At 39.4% G+C, this 14,583-nt stretch overlaps 1 protein-coding gene across 1 annotated transcript in view; it reads left to right on the forward strand.

The window, feature by feature from the left end:
• Positions 1 to 14,583, forward strand: part of DOCK3 (dedicator of cytokinesis 3) — a 243,213-nt gene that overhangs the window by 194,838 nt on the left and 33,792 nt on the right. The window contains exons 34-41 of the mRNA XM_014953482.1: positions 1,613 to 1,698; positions 3,942 to 3,968; positions 4,088 to 4,183; positions 6,020 to 6,080; positions 6,641 to 6,734; positions 7,431 to 7,579; positions 12,400 to 12,486; positions 14,396 to 14,500. Of these exons, the coding sequence (XP_014808968.1) occupies positions 1,613 to 1,698; positions 3,942 to 3,968; positions 4,088 to 4,183; positions 6,020 to 6,080; positions 6,641 to 6,734; positions 7,431 to 7,579; positions 12,400 to 12,486; positions 14,396 to 14,500 (705 nt within the window). The remainder of the gene's footprint in view (positions 1 to 1,612; positions 1,699 to 3,941; positions 3,969 to 4,087; positions 4,184 to 6,019; positions 6,081 to 6,640; positions 6,735 to 7,430; positions 7,580 to 12,399; positions 12,487 to 14,395; positions 14,501 to 14,583) is intronic.

Consider the following 14,583-nt stretch of genomic DNA (forward strand, 5'->3'; position numbering starts at 1 on the left):
ATTATTACTGTTACTATTATTATTGCAGTAGCATTTGATCATGGTCCTCTTTTTGCTGTTTTAGCATAACAATAGAACAGTCCCTGCTCTGGCATGTACAGTTATAAGTACCTGCAGTCATCTTGAGTTTCTGGATCTGTTTATACTTTCTCTGTCAAGATGTACTCTTCATAATCTTCATTTAATTTTTATACTCACTAATGTATTCCAAACAAGAGCTCCAAGAATATTTCTTAAATTACCTGTGGAGCAAATTTCCACACTCTTTTGTGAAGCACGTAGCGTAACTTTCTAAGATCAAAGACAGAATAATGATGGGTATTAGTGAGAATGAAATAAGGAGTTAAGAGGCACAAGATGTATTACACCTTCCTACCACCCGCTGCTGGAACCCGGCAGTTGTTTGTTGCCCGGCGTAGTGCCAGGCAGCTGGACACATGCACTACTCAGTTCTGTCAAGTCACAAGCAAAGAGAGGGTAGGCTTTTTTAATGTTGAACTTCTCTTTACTTTTTGAATCAAATTGGTTGTCAGAAAACATAAAAACCCTGGAAATTCTTTTCAAGCCCTTTTTTATTTTCTTCAGTAGCTCATTTTTTAACAAGGTTATTTGTTCACCGCTACTGGCTCACGATGCAGTCTGATTCATGGACTAAATCAGGTCTCCCCTTAATGATTTCAGCAACAAGAGCACCGATTCCATTTGTGTGCCACTGGGTGATTTGCTTTTCCTTCTCATCTTTACTTCCTTTGCAATTTGGCAGCTGAGAAACTCAAGCTATGCTTGCCTCTAAATAAAAACAAACCATATTTCTGCAAACAGTTTCAAACTTTAGGAATTTTTGTCTTCATTAGTACTGAAAGTATGTTTTCTGCAAGATTTCCAAGGCTACTTAATTTTTTTGTTTGTTTAGTGTTAGATACATTGATTTCTGCACTTGAATCAATTTTATGGGAATATCTGATAACAAACTTGATGATAGGACTTACTAGATGGGGGGGGAATGAGTATGTGCTCAAAACCTTTGTAAGGGAAGAAAAACATAATGATAGCGTTGTGGCCCTTTATGTAAGTGTGAAAAGAAAATGCATAATATAATCATAGACAGACTTGATAAAAGTGGGTTTAATGAACAAATAATCTTCCAATTTAATGAAGCTTGGATGATGGGAAATCAATTACGTCCCAGCAGAACCATCACAGCAGACCAGTGGTGATCGTGCCATGGATTAATTTCTCTGCATGGATACTCTGTTACAGGACAGGGTATAGTTTATCTGACACACTGGTTCACAGAAAGCGTGTCTGAGTGATTTATTTGATAAGAGAATAAATGTCAGAAATTCCCATGAAGAAACAGTGTTACCTCCCCTGGGATGTTCATTTAGACCCTGATAAGCAAAAGGACAATTTAGTTTTAGTTCTTCTTTTTCACTGCAAAATGAGAAAAATGTGTCCATTTAACTGAGCCACAGAGAAATAAATCACTCGCACGTAGAAGTGGGCAGCCCCAGGGCAGGAGAAATAAAATATTCTTCCAGTCTTTGTGGTGTTGGGAGCTCTTGTCTTCTACGTGAACAGCTGATTTGTAACCAGTGGGTTCTTGGTGCAGGTGGAAGCGGAGCTGATCGATAAGCTGGACAGCCTGGTGTCCGAAGGAAAAGGTGATGAGAACTACAGGGAACTCTTCAGCCTGCTGTAAGCTACGCCTGTTTCTGCTCGCTCTCTGGGTCAGGGTCAGTGAGAGGGTCAGAGCAGCAATCTCTGCTGCTGCTGCCATGGTGCTGACCTTCAGGGAAAGCACTCAAGGGCTTTCTGGCAGTTTTTCGTGATGTGGCTCAGTGAAATGGAAATACGGCCCTCTAATTCTGGAAAGAATATAAAAACCTAAATTCTTCTTTGTCTTCTGTGAAATGTAATATAAGGCTGCACAGGTAAGTAATCATCATCCTCCCATCAAAAATTGATTTGCTAGAGGAGCCAGTGCCTTTCTTTTTACATAGCAATAAGTGAACTCCTGGCCTTAGGGCAGTTTGGAGAGACAGCGCACTATCTGGCGAGCCAGGCCTTGTTAGAGCAAAAGAGATTTTCCTCAGCATTTTCCTTTGCTGCTTCCAGTTTTTGAAGGTCGTGTTTTGGTTGGCTCATCGGTTGCAAGTTGTTTCCTCCAGAGTCCATCATGACCCTGTATTTCCACTCCCTTTCACACCAAAAAATCCAGTAACTTGTAAGGATAAACCTAAAGACTGCATCAGACTCTCCACTTACTTATCTTTGATTACTGACTTGTCTCCAAATCTCGTTTCCAGTGATCCTAGTTTATTTCCAAAGGACTTATTTTGAACTCTGAGAGTCCAAAGCAGTCAACCCTAAATCTTTTAATATTCCACTGAGCCACAGAGATGGTTAGCAGAATTTTATCCATATATTCCAGCCAATTTTATGTGGCCCCAGTAGCGTGCTGGTAGTTTGAGGCACAAACCTTTTTGTCTAGAACCAATCCTTGCAGTTCTGAATTTGCAATTGCACATCCATTTAGTTTATTTCCAAAGGACGTATTTTGAACTCTGAGAGTCCAAAGCAGTCAACCCTAAATCTTTTAATATTCCACTGAGCCACAGAGATGGTTAGCAGAATTTTATCCATATATTCCAGCCAATTTTATGTGGCCCCAGTAGCGTGCTGGTAGTTTGAGGCACAAACCTTTTTGTCTAGAACCAATCCTTGCAGTTCTGAATTTGCAATTGCACATCCATTTATTTTCAAGAGAGATAAGCCTGCCCATTCCCTACGTTCATCCGTAGGAAGCATGTCAAGGTATTTAGTTTTGATTTGTGAATATTCAGCCTTGGGAAGTCTGGCATTTTATGTGTACAGATAACAGAAGTCTATTTCAGGGGTAAAGGAAATAAAATATCTTCTTTTTGTTTTGGTTTGTTTTTTTTTTTTTTATTCACCTGGCAAGAGGAATACTGTGCACTGCCTTTGCTCCAGTTGAAGGCATTTGTTACCCAAAATGTTAAGACTTCAGGGAGTGTGACTTGTTACTTATTTTTAGATGATAGAGACAGCATGTATTGCCGAAAGAGGAACTGTGCACTGCCTTTGCTCCAGTTGAAGGCATTTGTTACCCAAAATGTTAAGACTTCAGGGAGTGTGACTTGTTACTTATTTTTAGATGATAGAGACAGCATGTATTGCCGAGAAACACAGCCTGGAAGCCCAGCAACCTTGTAGTTTATATTTGCTACTGACTTTTCTGAGAACACTGTGAACTTTGAGGAAAAAAATCCACAAAGTTAATAAATGGTGTGGGAAATAAAACAGTTGATCCTGAATTCTACTGTCTCAGCTATACTGCTGACATGTGCATTGGCTCCCTCAGCTGGAAATTATTCCAGTACAGCAGAGTTTGCCTCCTATGAGGACACGTGTGACACCCAGCAGAATTTCTTTCCTCTTGCCAGTATAGAAGTGGCAAGTTCTTTGACCAGAGATCCAGTTTCAGGAAACAAGCATGTAAATTTGGTTTCTTTTTATTTTTTCACTTTTTTGAATAAGATTTTCAGTGTTTTCACTCTTACCTTCTCTTAATCCTCACAGTTGTCTCCCTTATTGTCTAGTTTGCTGAGAAGGAAAAGATTGCCTTTATTTATTTATGGTTTAAATAAATTGTGATTCAGTGTTGTTTGGTTGATTGCTGATTGGAGCGATTTCTGTAGGGATGAGCAAAGAAGAGGTATTTGCATTAGATTTAGATTCCCTTCCAGCTTCTGACTGCTGTTAGCAGAATTTAAGCCACAGGTAGTAATATGGGAATCAACGGTTGCCATGAGCATATTGCTGGTTTTCATAGCTTTTTAATGGCAAAGTCAAGCTATTTTTCCTTCTGCTGTCCCTTCTGTAATTTCCTTGTCTTTGCTTCATGCTGCCTGGAGTAGAACCCAGCTCTTTGGGCCTTATCCCAGGTAAGAGAGTAATTCTATGGCTTCGTTTTATGAGGGAGAAACCAAGTTGTCTGCAGCTCCCTGCACGCACAGCGCTGTTTCCCTGGGAGCCTCACCCCTGTCTTTTCACCTCCAAACAGTTTGCTGGAGAAGATTGAGCAGGAAACGTGGCGGGAGACTGGAATCTCTTTTGTTACGTCGGTTACTCGCCTCATGGAGCGTCTGCTGGACTACAGGTACCTGGCAACAAGAGTCATACATTCTTAGTTTAAGAAGTGTGTAAACAGGTAGCATCAAATTTCTACCAGGAATATTTGTACTGTTTCTCAACCTGCGTGCTTCTCTGATGGCAAGTGTTGTGTGAGCTCCTTGCTGCTGGGCTCTGAGCAAAGGTCCTAAGTCTACATCTCTAGAGCCCCACTTCTCATTCTTCTACGCTCAATCCTGATAATAGCAAAGATAAAGACATTTTCTATTTCGTATTTTTGTAGTAAGATTTATTCAGGTTGCTAAATGATTAATTCTTTCTATCATGGAAATGATCTCGCCCAATTCAGCAAAACAGATGCTAAATGTGAGAATGATCTCAAATGCTTTCCTGAGCCACCATGAGCTGAATGCCTCCTGCAGGGCTGCAAAACTTTTCCTCTGAGGAAAGTCTGACGTGTCACCTGGTGACTGGTGTGTGCAAGACTCCACTATAAATTAGACACCTTTTCTTTAGTTTTAGACTGACGTTTGCAGGACTATTGTGTCAATACAGCTGAGCTTTGCCTCAATTACAAGAAAATATTTTAATTTCAGATAGAGAGAGAGATATACACACACATACACACACACTCTCAGAGTTGTTTTTATGGAATGATAGACAATTTGAAACCATATAGAACTGCCCCAGATATTTCTATCTTTAACCTACTGACAAGAGTTAAAGTAACTTTTTCTTCTGATGGTGCTCATTATAGATGAAACCCTGTGCCTAAGGCTGGGTGTCTGCAGCCCCAAATCCTCTTCTGTGCTTTTTAGTTTGCTCTTTTTGTTACCACTTGAATCCAATCCCCTGATTGTTTCCTGACAACAGCTGCTGTACAACTCCTGTGCAAGACCAGGTCTCTGAGACTCATTTAAAGAGAACACAAATTTGCTATCAACACACCTTTGATACACAGATACACATTTTTATGCTTAATTGAGGAACAGATACCAGGTTTTAATTGATTATTTTTTTTAAATGCACAGCAGATTTTTTCATTCCCAGAACAGAACAGGGAACTGCATTGGAATTTGGAAACACCAAGGCTTGAAGTCCAGCTGCCCCATAGCTCACCCAGCAGTGTGAGCCCAGGACAGTTTGCTGTGTCACTGCTTTAAAAATTTTGTCTCTTTTTCACAAATAAATGTAATTTTTTCAATTTAAGATTAGTAATTTTTGAAGCCTTTAACTTTTTTTACTGCTTGAATAAGTATAATCTCTAAAATATTCCAGAAACTAAAGATAAATTTTGTGATTTAACTTAGCTATGAGAAAGTTAGTAATCCAGTCTAAATTACTCAGGTTTCATCTCTCAGCAGGCCAGCACTACATTGGGGAGCTGAATTTATGAAAGCCAGTCCTTTGACTAGAAAACCATTAAACATTAATATCTGGATAAATAATTTTCACGTTTATAGTAAATATTTCATTCAGATTATTTTTGGCCACTATTATCTTTTTTTTGTTTAATCTTTTTTCTTGATTCTTGCAAGAAATAAAGGTGCTTGTTCAGGTGCAGACATGTAAAAATTTATAGTAAATATTTAATTCAGATTATTTTTGGCCACTATTATCTGTTTTTTGTTTAGATCCTTGCAAGAAATGAAGGTGCTTGTTCAGGTGCAGACATGTAAAAAGACACTCAGTTGTCATTTACACCATAATATGGAAATTTTCTTAGAGGAACTTTGTAAAATATAGTATATCATTAACTGTTGTTTGTGATCCAAGGAAACCAGAGGATATAAGATAGCTTCACGTTTCTTTTATAAGGACTTTTTTTGCAGCTACATGTTTCAACATTGCTCTGCTTTCGTAGGGACTGTATGAAAGGAGATGAAACAGAAAACAAGAAGATTGGCTGCACCGTTAACCTTATGGTAAAGATGTTTCCTTTATCTCTGTGTGATACTGTGCGATGTTGTCGAAACTGGGATGGGAAAAGCTGGGGCAGGAATCTGTGTCAGGCAAGTGCAGCTTCAGAATCCAGGCACTGGGATGACAGAAGGACAGGGGTTGTGGGGACCAGACCAGACCTCCCCTGGAGGTCTCTGGTCCAGGGCTCTGCTTAAAGCAGGGCCAGATAGGTCAAGTTCCTCCGAGCTTTGTCCAGCTGAGTTCCGAGTATCCCTGTGACAGAGGTTCTACAACCTCTCTCACCCTTTCTTTCAGCTTTTGACTACCTTCATTTTGAAAAAAAATCATGACATGATAAAATTAGTGGGTTAAATTAGAGTGAACTTTTGACTACCTTCATTTTGAAAAAAAAAATCATGACACGATAAAATTAGTGGGTTAAATTAGAGTGAACGTGAAAAGAATTCTTCCTTTTATGCTAATAATGTATTCTCTTTTCAATACCTTTATAGATACACAGCTGCTGCTGATTGTCTTGAATGAAGGAAGAGTCTCAATAACAACTCTCTTTTTAATTTCACAGAATTTCTATAAATCTGAAATTAACAAGGAAGAGATGTACATCCGCTATATCCACAAGCTGTGTGACATGCACTTACAGGCCGAGAACTATACAGGTGAGAGAGAAATCATCTCAGGTCTGTTGGAAATCCCGGGGAGTTTTTTGACCCTCCCAATGTTATGCTCCAACATCTGATTCATTCTTTTGGAAAAAAAAATTGTATGAATTTGCATGAATTGTATGAGGTTATGGCGGTTGGGAAGAAGCTGAGGTTCCAGCCCTTTCCCTCAAGTGCAATAATGTATGTCTATGGCCACGCACCCATGCGGCTGTTCTGTTACCCCCTGAATTTTACATTACAGTGTTCTATGAGGAAGATTGATCAAAAAAATCACAAAGAGTGGAATTAAAATTAGAGGAAGATTAAAATCACAAAACCACTGTTATATTATCATGTGCCGTATTCGCTTGCATTGCAGCATTTAGGGAGCACGTAGAAACTGTATAAACTCCAATTCTGTGTTGTCCAAGCTGTGTTTACAGCTGCAGGCCCCAAATTTGGTTACATACCTGAATATCTGACTGTGCATTTACATCAAGTAGCTACTACAAAGAAACCTGACAGATTTGTACCTAAAAATCAGGTTCAGAGGAAACACCTTTCTGCTGTTTTGGCTGTCTAAGACTTCAGAATTTCTTCTCAACTTGTAAATCAGAAATTCCAGACTGTTTAAAAAGCAGATCTAGTGACCTATTGGATGTATTTATTTCTTGTCATTGATTCAGTGTTCAATAATTGCATTTCCAACAGAGGCTGCATTTACTTTGCTTTTGTACTGTGAGTTGCTTCAGTGGGAGGACAGACCTCTGAGAGAGTTCCTGCATTACCCATCTCAGTCAGAGTGGCAACGTAAGGAAGGTCTGTGCCGTAAGATTATCCATTACTTCAACAAAGGGAAGGTATGCCAACTTCTTCTCTCTTCCAGCAGCTTCCTTCCCTTTTCCTGACTTCCTTAGGGCTTGTGAGCCTGTCGTCTCAGTTCAGTAGTCTGGAAGTAAATTTATATCAAAAGGTTTTATACCTTGAGAAATGCTTCTTGGCTCTCTGGGCAAAAAAGCAGATGAGAAAATGGATATGGGTATTTCATTCTGCGTAACGTTTGGCATTAGTTTAGGGCAGGCCAACAAGAATAACACCAAAACATTTTCATACCTTTAGACCAAACTTTGAAACACCCAAGGTGGCAGAGAGCTCTGTGAATGCCAGTTCCTTAGTGCTGGGGGGCGGGATTGCGTTCTGTAGTTGTCCATGCAAATTGCTGTGTTATGACTCATTAAGGACTTGTTTTGTTTCTAATCTATAGAAGTAAATGGCAGGCAACACACTGTAGGAGTCCTTTTATTAAAACCAAGATTGAATTCTTTCAGTGTCACTGTTATTTTAAAGTGGCTTTCAATTAAAGTGCAAATCCACCCATTGCACAAGAAGAAAATCAGTGCATTTCAATTTCACATATTCGGTATGTTTTTCCTACAATTTTTTTTTTTTTTTTTATTACTGCAGATGTAGGTGTTATAGTCCCTTGTGTCATGGCATTTTGGGAACATTTCAGAGGTGAACCTTAGAAGTGCTATCATCTGTCAGAACATTTTCAACTTTTTCCATTCTCTTGAAAAATTCCTCCAGCTTACATTATTGGAAGATAATGTCTGTGTGTGCGCCTCAGGGCTGGTTTTGCCTGTGATGGCAATGACAGTGGCATTAAATACAAATGGGATTCGGTTCATATGGGGTTGCCATTCCAGATCATTCTTTCCTAGCCCTGAGAATAGAAAGTTGTATTTGGCAGAGGCATTCCCTACAGAACCTGCAAAAGAAGTCAGATTCCTGTGTGTAGGAAAAAATGGCCTATTTCTGAGAAAGTGATTAATTAAGAGGAGTTGGGGGTTTTGACCAGAATTGTTCTTTTGTAATAATACTGCTTATGGTTCTTTTTTTAGTTTCAGAAACTTTCAGGGCTTTTCAGTCTGCACTTTAAAAAAATAAATGACAGACTTGTGCAAATCTTGCAGTGTCACACTGTGCTGTGTGACTAAACAAAGATGATACAGAGACTACGTCAAACAAGTGAGACTGTATTTTTGACAAAAACAGGCAATCCATGTATGCACTAACAGGGAATAAAAACCTGACAGATGTAATTTTGCTGTAAAACTCCTAACAGATTATAAAGCATTAACCTCTTGAGGTTTTCCCCACTGGATGTTTTTGGAGTTACTTGACTTTGTGTTTTAATCCTCCTTTGTTATAAATGGGAGCTGAATGACTAAATAATCCACTTAAGCAGCATGTATGTCACTCAAACCATGGAAGTGAAAGATGCTGAGAAGCCAAATCCTGCTGCTGCTTTTCAGTGCTCTTTGTGTAGCTGGGTAACAGGAACAGCTCAGGGAGTGGAAGAAACTCACCTCCCCCAGTTCCTGTCTGACAGTTTCTTTCTGCACTTCCCTCAGATGGTCCTTCCCCAGGTCCAAAAGAGCAGAATTTGTTGTTCTGTGTCGTTCAGTTGTGTTTCTAGAGTTAAGTTTCTCGTGCTGCTCCTGGCATCTTTCAAGCAAGGGGGTCAAAGCACTGTGAGAAGGGTGTAAAAATTCTGCATCTGTTAATGGGAAAATTTTCTCAGGAAAGGAATGGAGGAAAATTATGGGCACAAGAGTGTCTTGTGAGTTTGACGTGAGGGCCGTGCCCATGGAGGGCAGGGAGTGGTGGCACGGCCCGTGGCAGGCCTGGTGTGTCACTCCCATTCTCAGTGTGGTCGGCAGACCCCTGTGCTGGGACAGAACAAGGTGTTCCAAAGTGCTTTTAGCCTTCACTCCAATCGTGTGCTCCTTCCTGCTGATGTCTGCTGTGCCTTGAATTGGTTTGTGGCTCAGTCACCAGCATCCGCAAGCGCATAACTTTAAATGAAGATTATTTTTTTTTTAAATTCACAGTTATGATTTTGTCTGTTAAAATTCAAGTTTTCTAGCTGAAGGCTGAATGGAACTATTTTTTTTTAAATTCAGTTATGATTTTGTCCGTTAAAACTCAAGTTTTCTAGCTGAAGGCTGAATGGAACAGTTTGAACCCAATTGATCATGCTGCTGGACAGCAATAGCTTGAAATCTACACAAACCTTTTCTGTCCAGTTCACTGCTAGATCTTACTAACTAAAAATCCTGACCAGCTCCCATCACAGCATCCCAGTGTGCATTCTCCTTAGCGTGAGTGCTGTGAGAGACCAAAATCTGTATTTTCACAGCGGTGCATTTTTAGATCATGTGCTCCATACCCAACACTTGAACTAATTTCTCTTGTGCAACCTCATTTGAATCATATTTCCAAAAGAAATCTGCACATTGGGATGTGAGTGAATAAAGGTTGCCATTGATTGTCTCTATCTGTGCCTGTGTGTGCAGTCAGCAGCACTCAGCTGGGAGCTGCTGGTGCCGTAGGAGAAAGCTGCAATAAATATCATAGGAAGGTGCTTTTCAGGTGAAGGACATAATATAGAACATGCGAACAGATCAGACGCCAGCAAAAGAGAAAGCACTAATGGGGGAAATTAAGAGTGGAGACATTAGGAAATTATTTGAAGAGGAGGAAGAATGATGCTTTAGAGGAAAGTGGCACTTGTGTAACACATGGAAATACACATTAAATTTCTGCACTGTGAAGATGGTACTCATTGACATCACAGATTTTAAAACGGAGGATCCCAGTGACTCACCCATTTATTCTCTTTTCTTTTCAAACATCTGCAAACTCTTTTTTCTCTCTAACAATTTGCCTGTATATTGTGTTTCTTCGCCTTCTGTATCTCGTCTTGTATCTACAGAACATTGAACTAGCACAGTGGAATTCCTGTGTGGAAATTTAACTGAAAGAAAGAGAGAAAAGCCTGAGTTAGGATGACAGGAATAGTATCAGGGTACGCGTAGAAGAGCTGGTATAAAAACAGCTGTAGTTACATGCTGTTAATTTAATTCACATCAGAAAAGGAGCACAAAAAGGTGACGTCTTCAGGATCACTTTAAGGGAAGACAAACAGCAACTGTGTAGGCTTTAGCCACAGCATCCCATGTGGAGTGAGTCTCTGCTCACACTGTGACAGCAGCCATTTATTCCTGGCCAGCTGTTTTAGAAGAGACTTTTCCATGCTCTCACATAAATACAGATCAACTAAGGACTGAAAATCTAGGTATAATATCTCTGTAAAGTATGTTGAAACCTAAAAAAAAGATGCAATGATGTTTGTATTTGCAAATATAAACACTGAACTGGTTGATGTTGTTGATCCCAGTTCAGTGTATCAGCTTGTATGTCATGGATTTGACAATCCACAGCAAAATACCTGAGTAATATTCTGAGTATTCAACTGCTCTTCCCTATTGTATTTATCTAAATAAATCTCAGGCTTCCCATCATCCCAACCTATTATCAGAATCTCCAAATTGATTCTGAAAGAATCTTTTATTTAGCAAGTTCTTATGTAAGCTTTTGTAAGTAACTGAAGGTAAAGAGATGTATGATCATAATTTTTGCCTTTTTAATTCTTATAATGATCCCTTCTTTTAATAGAAGAGTTCTTACACTTACTGGTTTTGCTATTCAAAGAAAAAAAAGATTTTGCTGGTCTTAAGGGTGAGGGAACAGACACTACAAATGTCTGGGCATAAAGAGCAGCATTATAAAGAACCTAATCCACTAAATCAAACAGTGGAAAGATTCACTTTTTTTAAGTGAAGGTACATGTAAACAGAAAAGCTATTTACATATTAAGTACTAATATTTTACATAATTACTGTTAATTACTGTTACAAATAATTTACAATATTGCAATTATTGTTCTTAATATTTAAGGTGATAGTCTAACTCATGCATTAATTTTGTTTTCACTACAACAGGGTCCCAGATAAAACAAGTGGCAAGTTAGCCCAGTAAGGCATAAAAGTTAATCCAATAAAGGTTCAACTGAGACCTTTGTATGAAAGAAACAGCCATTCGCCCTTCTGGCTGTTCAGGTGTGTGCAGGTTCACCTGTCTGTGCAGGTGAAAGATCACAGGAGAGGAGAGCTCAGTTGGAGGGTGTAAAATGAGGACTCAGAAAAGCCAAGTGAGGTAACGGGCGTCTTTCTCTCAACATGGGTTTGCCCAAACTCAGTCTCTTTCTTCCTCGCCTCTGAGGGGATGGGTACGGTGTGCTAGAAAGATCTATTGTTTGCAGACTGTAAGTTGAAGACATGAGTTTTGCTTTCAGTTCTGAATATGGGTAGTCACTCGGTGCAATAACACAGCTCAGTTCTGAGGGTGTTGTCTCTGAGTGTTTCCCATTGCTTGACAGTTCTGTGCTCTCAGTGGGAAGCAGCAGCCCTGGGAAGGGGCTTGGCTGGGGAGCTGAGCCCTGACTCTTTACCCCAGGGAGTTTTAGTGCAGAAAGGAAAGGAGATATTGGGGGAGGGTTGAAGGGGTGTCTAACAAGAAGAAAAAAATGTTAGTTGTATTATTTTTCTCCAAATAAGTTCCCAGTCTCATGAGTGAACCGTCAGTAACAAGCAGAATGTGTGTCTGATTTCAGTGGAACATATGCCTCCCTTACCATCCTGAAGGAGTTAATCTGATATTTAATGGAAACTGTTTGATCACGTTGCATTTTCACATCTAAGCCCTGGCATTTCATACCAAATGAAGTTGGCAATAACATTGTTTGCTGTGAGTGTGATTTGCTTTGGTTTCACAGAGCTGGGAGTTTGGAATCCCGCTGTGCAGAGAACTGGCCATACAGTACGAAAGTCTCTATGATTACCAGAGCCTCAGCTGGATTCGGGTAAGTAGCAGCAGTTCCTCTCCTTGCAGCCTCCCTTGTCATTCCCCACAACATTCTGAATTTTAAAAATGACCATAGTCCCTATACAGCTCCCTGCGTTTACAGTGACTCCTTTGCCATTGATTCATTCTGATGACTTTGGAGGTCCACTGAAGTAATTCAAAGTCTGCTAGCAGTAAACTCCCACAAGTATATGGAGACAGCACACACACAGGAGCTGCACTTGCTATTGCAATTGCATATTTATATATATTTTTGCATGAAATATCTTTTTTTTTAATTATATATTGATATTTCATCTTAATTCCAAAAATATGAGGGACAGCTTGTGCCTCAGTTGACATATGAGGAACAAGAGAGAAGGGATGGAGAAGGCAACGTTGATGGCATTCTTGCCAATTTACAAGAGTCTGGTTCTCCAGTAAAACCAAAGACATGATGAAATCAGGGCACATTTGCAGGATTGTGCTCTCATCAGAAAAAGGCAAAGTTCTGGTTGTTATTTAAAAGCTTTATGAATGTGAAAATAGTCATCTGCTTTTGTCCCCTGGGGCAGCATGCATATATCCAAATTTAAGGTTTATGCTATGTGGATGTATTCTTATACACCGTGGTTTAAATTATCTTTAAAAGTCAAATTTATTCTCATCTGAAGACAGATATCTGTCTAACTGGGTCTCTCAAACATCATGCCTGAAGAACCTGTTTTCCTCAAAGTGGCTCTAAAGAGATTATGAGTGACCATCTCGGTTGTGCCTTTGTTTATTGTAGACATCTGAAACAGAGCAGTTTGACAATTTATCCTGGTGTAGAGGAAGTACCGAATCAGTAAAGTGGTGATGAATGATGTGCAAACTAACTTATTAAAGGCTTAGTCAAGTTGTGCATCAAGACTTTTTTCCTAAAATATCAGTAAATTAGCTCTTCTTGCTCCCTCTTTATTAACTGGCAGGTGAAGAGCATCTCAGCTGATTAGTAAAACCAATTAATCTCATCTTTTTGCTCACCTGTGTGCCCTAAATCGCTGTTGACCTGAAGTGACTTGAATAGCTCCCCACTCTAAATAATGTTTTTCTTGATGCCATTCACATCATTCAACACATTCCTTTATTCTTCCTTCAATGATTTTTGTCCCTTCTCCATTTTAGAAAATGAGTTAATATGTACTGGAACAGAGAACAAAACCTTGATGCAATATTGTCCAGAACTGCTGTTAGGGTTCCCTGCAGTGGAAGCAATGATGTCAAACTGATTCTTCTCTTCAAAAAACTATCTTTTTGCTATAGTGGAATTTGTGTGAGCCTTTCAGCTGAGACTCGGTTTGGCAAGGGGACTCGATACAAATGGTAGCATGTGCCACAAAACTAATAATTGGAACTAGAGAAAAGTCCTTTTATTTTTCTCCAAACCCCTTTTTTCTTCTGTGTTAAACCTACTGGTGCACAGAGCTGTAGAAGATTTAATTTTGTTTCATCCTATTTCATGCCCCTCAACTCAATTAAGGCAAACCCACCTGAATTGATATAATTTTCCAGACAGTGGTATAGATTCTGAGCTGTAGGAGGGAACAGGACACCGTGAGCCAGGCAACACAGATCTTAATCTCAGCTTTGCCATTAATTCTGCAATGCAAAGAAAATTGCATGCAAGACCTGTTTAATTTAAAATGAGATACAACAGTAAAATTCTCATATGTCATCTTCAAAAACGTAAAATGAGTATGATGATACCACAGTCTGTTCCACCACGTAGACTGTTAATTAATAATTTTTATCTTCAAAAGAATTTTGGTCTTTTCATTAAAAAATATGGGGGCAAAAGTGTAATGTGATATTTTAATATGTCTTGAGATTCCGAGTTTTAAGTGCAGCTTTAAGAGTCTGATAGCAGCTGTTTTCTTCCTCTGCAGAAAATGGAAGCTACCTATTACGATAATATCATGGAACAGCAGCGCTTAGAACCGGAGTTTTTCAGAGTTGGTTTCTATGGTCGAAAATTCCCATTTTTCCTGCGGGTAAGCCAGACTTATACAGAAGATGACAAAGTGACCAGGCTCAGAGCAGCAGTTCAGGTTTTGAATATTTGCTGTGGAGATAA

The sequence above is a fragment of the Calidris pugnax genome, unplaced genomic scaffold, assembly GCF_001431845.1.
Source record: "Calidris pugnax isolate Ruff unplaced genomic scaffold, ASM143184v1 scaffold247, whole genome shotgun sequence".
Taxonomy (NCBI): Eukaryota; Metazoa; Chordata; class Aves; order Charadriiformes; family Scolopacidae; genus Calidris; species Calidris pugnax.